The sequence below is a fragment of the Athene cunicularia genome (genome assembly GCF_003259725.1).
Source record: "Athene cunicularia isolate RWA chromosome 8 unlocalized genomic scaffold, athCun1 chr8_part1, whole genome shotgun sequence".
Classification (NCBI taxonomy): domain Eukaryota; kingdom Metazoa; phylum Chordata; class Aves; order Strigiformes; family Strigidae; genus Athene; species Athene cunicularia.
Window position 1 is genome coordinate 10,625,915 of NW_020799109.1, and position 7,565 is coordinate 10,633,479.

Below are 7,565 nucleotides of genomic sequence, written 5' to 3' on the forward strand. Positions count from 1 at the left end.
GGGGGGGGAGGGGGCTTTAAAACAAAAATACCCTGACTACATAGGGAACTGGTATGTTCAGGCAGGATCTTTTCAATATTTATGTTTATGTTTCTCACAGGTTTTAATTAATGTTTGAAGAAACCACTATGGGTTCTGGAGAGCAGAAATCAGACTTTTCCTAAGTCACAATTTTTCATAAACTTAGCTTCATAATTACTTCCATTGGGATAAAGAAAAACTTGTTACAATAGAGTTATGCCTTGCTACCTGCTTATGTAACAAACCACAGAGTCAGGCAATAATCAATAGGAAACATTTCATCTGACAATTCAATAGATAATAATGAATAAAAATATAAATCATTTAATAAACATATCTAATTCGAATTCCTGAGGAAACCACATGCATAGCATGAATACCCCAGTCCAGTAAAACTCTGAAATACATATTCACAATTTAAAAAGTATGACTGAAGGTGACAGTCAAAAGAAGCAGCTCTGCCCTCTCCTCTGCCCCAAGGGCTGCTCATTCTTTCCCCTAGCCTGTCCCCACCCATGCACCAGCAGTGAGAGGCCGTGAAGCAACCCTAGTCTGGGAGCCCATCAAGCTGAAAAATATTTAGCCAAATAAAAAAGGAAACCAAAAACCAAAAAAGAAGACTGTGGGAAGGGCACAACTGCTTTAAGTGGAAGTGCTAGTATCGGGCAGCTCACAGCAGATGTTGATCGACTTTGGTAGAAAGCAGTGAATTTAAGTGTGTGCATAAAGTAAAGGACATGCCTACACAGCTTGAAGAATCAAGGGGTAATTTTTGAATCCGCTGCTGGTTTGTGAAGAGTTCATAGATGGTAATTAACAAAAGGTTTGCACTGATGCTCCCAACTGGTATGCCTTCAAGCAGGCGAAGTGACCAGTGCTAGAGAAAAAGCTGTCACTGGGGAGTTACCTCTGTGTGTCCTTCTCAGTCAGGGTACATGCAGCAGCTGACAAAAAACAAACTAATTATTCTTGTAGTCCCTAGTCCCAAATCCAGTCATGCCACAGGCTGGTAGGATCTGCCTATTAGTGTCACATTATATTAATTTATCAAATTGCAGCCTATATTTCCAGCAGAGCCCCTAATTCTGACAGCAGATTCAAGGATGAACACATTTGAGAATATGTGTCTCCTGCCCTAGACCTGTTCACTTCAGGCTCTGGTTACCCTCCATCTCTTACTGCTCTTTCTCCCAAAAAAGCCCAGAAAACCTATGTGAAGATCTGCAGATGTGCATGTTCTTGCCTTTCTGCATGTGCAAATGTACTGCACTGTCTAGTGCTTGTAGTTCTGTGACCACATGACAACCTCATATTTCATTTCAAAATGAAAGTCTGCAGCCCTCGTGATATCAAAATAGTTTTGGAAACATGACCTTGAAGATCAAAAATAACAAAAAGGCATTAATGATAAATACCATGCTGAGCAATGCTAGCTTTTTGAAAGCTGTGCCTCGTGGTTTTGGCACTCTCAGTTGCTGGTGTGAATAGTCTGCCTGAAGCCACTGAGACTAAATTTAAGCAGATGTTAACTGATTTGTGGAAAGTGATCCTTAAGAAAGGTAGGAGCCAAAAAGTAGAACATAAGAAGTGGAAGGAAGTCATATAGGACAATGGTAAGTCATGCAATCTCTCATCACATGGACCAGCCAGTTGCATATCATACTCATTCCAGGCCATTTACAGGCGCTTTTTTTATATTGCCACTTACAAGGTAAAAATAACTTAAAATTTCAAATTTTAGACCTAGATGCTACAAGGCTATTATCTTTCCTCCTTCACTTCAAGTTTAAGTCCTTTGAAAACATCGTTCTGAGGCTGACAGCCTATTAGTTTATATGATTCTGTTTGTGGATTTTCCTTATTTCAGTGCACATTCCTCATAGCAACTCCCTGCCCAGGAAATACTCATCTTCTTTTCCCATATTAATTCATAAATACAAACTTTCCCCACATCTCCCTCAAGTGACAGTTTCACTCTTAGTGTACCTGTGCTCTGTCATAATATTGAACATCAGCATTCATGAAACTCCCTCCCACCCTGCATTTCCTCCTCTCAGTAACATCAGCAAACATAGCTAAGCAGAAAACACTGCATGAATGAGTGCTGCTCCTCAGAACACGAGCCCTTTACTTATGTCTGTGAGTATAAAATGTAATGAGTGAGCTGTTTAGTTTTCATTTAGGTCTTCCTGGCCAGATCAGAGTTTATGTACATGTCAAGCTAAGATAATGTGCATATCTTTTGAATATCTGTTGCTAAGCAAAACTGTGCAACCATACCACGTTACGAGCATAGCCAGCATAGAATTTTTGAGTTGAATCTGAGTCCACTGAAAAATAGTGAGATAAATAACTCTATGTTCCACACTAATCTCCATGAAGGTATGAAGCCTGCAAAGATGATTCCATATGTGTTTATAACTGGCTGACGGACTGGGAATGGGATGAAAGTGGAGAAAACCACTGTAAGAATAAATGTATTCCATACAGTAAGGTAAGAAACTCTGATCAGATGGACAGAAAAAAATGGCATTAAGTGTTGGGGTTTTTTTCCTGAACATATGGGTGTAAAATGCAACAGGTGAATTATTTTTACTTCAGCAGTTTTAAGCCATACCTACATCAGAGTTTTTAAGTACATAAATCTTAAAACATTTATATTTATGTAAATCACTCTAAGTATATATACATTTAATTAATCAGTATTCATGCCACTTGTGAAACAAAAGTAAAAGTTCAAGCAGCATGGATATTTTAACCACAGTGGGGTTTATAAAGTAAAAGATAAATTAACTTTGTTCATACAATAGAAACACTGAGATGCATTTTATAACCTTCCTTAGATAATGTGGGGCTTTACACACCTCTGCCTTTTTCAACTGGGATGTAAGTTCCCAAATCACTAAGAAATTTTTAAGGTTTTCTTGCCTAATAGGCTTTGCCCTTTTCTCTATTTTACTTTGTTATGTTCAAGTCCTTATGCATTTTCCAAATCCCAAAGTCCTGACATTTTTCTAATTGTCTCCCTTTTGTTCCCCATAGACCCCTCATATCTCTCATGTGTGTTCCCCATCGTGTCTGCCAATGGCTAGGTAGAGCTAACTTTGTTCTATACAACTCTGATGGTTAAAGAGCAGCACTGACAAGATTTCTGAGAGCTCATGCCATCTTTCTGAGAAGGTTTCATGGTTAGGATAACTAATTTTATGAGCAAAAGTGTATAAAGTGAGAACTGACAAGACTTACAGGAACAAGGTGGCCTGGAACCTGATCTACAGACCTTTCATGAGTCAGGTAGGATTTTTCCTAGTGACTCAAGTAAGTTTAGCATCAGGGCAATATCATACAGCTCAAAACTGCTACACTTTTTTGAATACTTTTAAGTTGAACTTCACTGAGTCCATGAAAACTGTCCAAATTGCAGAAGCAAATGAAATTTAAGTGTAATGCTTAGGGACTGGTAGTATAGCTTGCAGAAATCCCAGATTCACTGTTTTGAATTCAGTTCAAGTGCGTGTACTTCCAGAAGTCAGTTCAGCAACTGATAAAACTGGAAGTCACAGTCCAGTTAGTGTAGGATTGCTGTCTGCCTTGCAAAAGTGACACTAATCAGCAGGCTCAGGAAGGTGGCCAAAAAATAAATGGGCTGCGGAAACTTACAACTTAGTTTCCCAGATGTGCTAAATCATCAGTAGTTCCAGATGAAGTGAAAAACAAAATGATAATCTCCTTAAATAATCTCCAGTCTCTCTTCAAACTGTCCCTGGTCCAGAGATGGGAGTTTTTAACCTTGAATTCCCTTGTACTTATTTCTTAAAGAAAATATACCATCTGCAGGGAAAAACACGCAGCAAATTCAGAGTTCTTATCACTTGAAGCCAGGCACAGCTATTCCTAAACTAAATGGAACCACACCCTAAACTGCCCATGTTTTTACCAAAAATAGGTTTGCATGGTAAGTAAGAATAAAGATGAAGCTTCTTCAGAGAAATTAAAAAAAAACACATATCCTGTATGAAAATTACATGATACACAAACACTAGACTCACTTGGTTTGGACTCAACTCATGGAAAAGAAAGTTACTGTTACCCAGAAGCACAAATGGCTTTCTAATGTTCCTTTCTTTCGATGCCCTCGGCTCATATGAAGGAGCAATCATCAGCCCTGCGTTTGACGTATGCAAGTGGTTGTAAGGACTATTTGGAACAAATGCTGAATATGGAACAAATGCTGAATATTAAGAATGCACAACAAATCCTATCCAGTTTTAGCCTGGATAAATCGAGGCACATTTTGTCATTGTTCTCCCAGCTGAGTGCTCCCCAAGCAATGTTAATGCACAGACTAGAACATTTTCCAAGAAGCTGAAGAATCAGAATCATTTGCAGTAATTTAGGACATGTTTGGCAAAAGGGCTGTGTGCACTGTTTGTTTGCTGCAGCATTCTGGCTATGCTCTGATCTTTAAGCAGAGTTAGGAAGAAGGTCAAAATAAAATTACTAATTTAGCAAGTAGAAGAGCATGAATACATGTTAGAGAACCTGTGGGACACCAAAACAGGATGTAGCCATGTATCCTGCATACAGACCTAAGAAAACCACAACAGCTTCTAATGCTTTCTGAAATTATTAGGTAAAGGCAGGTAGAAATCCAGGAACGGTACAGGAGCTGGAAAAAAAATATCTAAGGCTGCTTAAAAACACAGGAATAGTGAGAAAGAAACAGGTAAGATCTGCCTGCCCTGAGAACACAAGGAGAAAACTAGATGAAGCAGTCTTTCCATTTCTCACCCTGCATTGCTCCTACTGCACTAGCCAACCTCCACAATCCTCCTCCAGCAACTGCAGCATCCATGGAGCAAGATGTGAACTGAAAAGCTGTTTTACAGACTACAGAATCTTTGGGGCTATTTGGAATGGACTCTATTACTCATGAAGGATAGATTTCTAAGGCAAAATGATGATTATGATTTCTTCTCAGCTGCCTTCCTGCACAGTATAGGTCAACACAGTTTTGCATATGGGGAGACAGGGAGACATCTCATAAGAAGAACTTGTGGAAAATAGGTGGAGCAGAAGAAGCTGCAGGAGTACAGATGCCCAGTCCCGCTTCCATATAATAGACTTAAAAACTGTAACCATTGATTTTTTGCACACAGAGCAGCTTCCATGTATCAATTTCCCGACCACAAAGACAGGGCACCTTCTGCAATATTCACAATATCAGATCTTTATATGAGCTGGCGATGATAACAATAAACCAGCACATCATCCAGAAATTACATCACTAAAAGAAACACTGTAGAATTAAAGAATCGGCGTCATGTGCAAGGACTACTTGTACTGCTACAGATGAAATACAGCTTCCTTAGAAAGATACTGGTGACATGGTCAAGGTGAATCAGGCAGCAGTTGGAGCCCAGTAGTCCTGCTGCCTGGCCCACTGTTTCAGTCATTAACACTCCTTAATTCCCAAGGCTTCTATTCTTGCCGTCACTCCCACCCACAACATCATTCTTAGCTTTGCTTCTGGGAGTACCTAAAGCTTCCTTTACAGAAACAGAAAAGATTGAACTTCAGCCACAAACACATGGGATAAATGCAGGCAAGATAAAGTATATATCCTGCCTACTTTGTGGCTGGACATGATAACTCCCTAAGCTAATACTCTTTAGGTGAACTCAAGCTGGGATGACAGAAGGTTGTCACCACATGAGCTTGGCAAACAAGAAATATCTTTGTTGCATATGGTTGTACAGGTCTTAGGACACAGGCCTTACAAAACGATGTAGTACCAATAGGACAGATTCACTTGAAGAGAGTACAAGAAGCTGCTGTTTACAGTTTCTTGAACCAGAAAGGCCATTGCACCACTGGACATAGCACTCTGGAAGCTGGAAGAAAATTTACTTTCTTCAAGCAGTTTCTTAAATTATATCCATTCTTGTTGTCTGTGAGGTCCTGCTCAGTCATGATGTATGTTGCAGCAGGCACGATGAGATCCCACGGAGTTGTGACTCCACTGGGCTGTCTCTAGCCTGTAGATATAAAGATTCCCATATTCAAAGCAGTTTCTGGCACTTTCAGCACTGCTGAGATCCCAAGACGTGTCAGAGTGTCCTGACACATATAGCTTTGGTCTGTCAGACCCAGGAAGCTAGCAGAGCTGTCAGCCCCACAGTGGAAACAAAGGGCTGGCTTTTGATCACTTTGCACTTTGTGTAATCACTTGCTTTCACAACAGGCAAATCTCTTTTGCCAGCTGTGGAACTGAATAACCTTTTAAGATATCTCAGAAGTGATGAAGCCTGGCACACAGCAAGACAGTGAATGACTGCAGACTGGTTTTTTATAATCTAGAACTGGTAAATGTTTATCAGTTGGGTACAAACTGATTTTCACTCAATTCTTTTAAAATGTAATTGATGCATTTCTTATTTGACACACAGATGTACACAGATGGGACTGACATGTGCCAGAATATGTGGGGGGAGTCATTTAAGGTGAGCAAATCCTCCTGCCTCTGCTTGCAAATGAACAAGAAGGACATGATGGCTATCAAGTATCTCCTATCCGAAAGCTCAGAGGAAAGCTCCAGCATCAGCAGCAGTGAGGAGCATGCCTGCCAAAAGAAACTCCTGAAGATTGAGAAACTAAAGGGAGAGGAAGGGGAACAGACAAGATAAATGTTGGCGGATGTATGTCAGGACAAGAGAAATCATCATGGAGGCTGGGCTCAGGGCATCACGCCAGCTTGCTTTATCCCTTACTTCCTAGAACATAATAAATCAATGGCTGGTTATATTAATCTTTCTGTGATGTTTTTGCATCTGCATCATAAAGCTCCCAGACAGGTTAGCACAGGTGTAATCTTGTGACTTGAACTGAACAGCTAGAAGCCTGAAGGTAACAGCTAAGGGTTGACTTTCAAAGAGGAGAGCACAGGCAGCTCCTGCTGACTTAAGGTGGAACAGTGAGAACTAGAGACCTCTGGAAGGCCGTGTCAATAATGCACCAAATCTTCAACCCAAATCTTTCATTAGCACAGGCACACAGCACTCCTGTCACGAGTTCTGGGATGCCTGACTCTGCTGGGATGAAGAAGAAACACTGCAGGCAGAAATAGGTCAGTGAGCCTGGCTACAGAACACTGAAATGTATTTATTTTATATCTCAAAATCATGCTTGCAAAACAGGGGATTGTGGTGTACTAGATAAATCCCTGCATACTGTTTACTGGATATTGCCAGTATATAGTATCCATGGTCTCTTGCACTGGGCTTTTACCTTAAACAGCAGTACAGAAGTCTCTCACAATATAATGTGAAGCATAATTTTGAGTGCAATTAATCCCACCAAATTATTCTGGACAGAATGATCTGTGACAAATGGAAGTGTCAGAGATGGCCCCAATCATGTTTCGGCCATCAGTAGTTCTGCTTCGCAGTGTCACTGTTAGGTCAAAGTAAAACCAAAATTTGCACCAATCCCAGATGGACTCGTCAGACAAGGATGAAAGAAATCCTGCTTTCAATTATACATCT

At 40.3% G+C, this 7,565-nt stretch overlaps 1 protein-coding gene across 1 annotated transcript in view; it reads left to right on the top strand.

Moving 5' to 3' along the window:
* LOC113483031 (riboflavin-binding protein) overlaps positions 1–6,829 on the top strand; it is a 12,136-nt gene extending 5,307 nt beyond the window's left edge. Inside the window, exons 5-6 of the mRNA XM_026854253.1 lie at positions 2,404–2,515; positions 6,471–6,829. Coding sequence (XP_026710054.1) covers positions 2,404–2,515; positions 6,471–6,707 — 349 coding nt within the window. The 3' untranslated portion in view covers positions 6,708–6,829. The remainder of the gene's footprint in view (positions 1–2,403; positions 2,516–6,470) is intronic.
* The last annotated feature ends 736 nt before the right edge of the window (positions 6,830–7,565 follow it).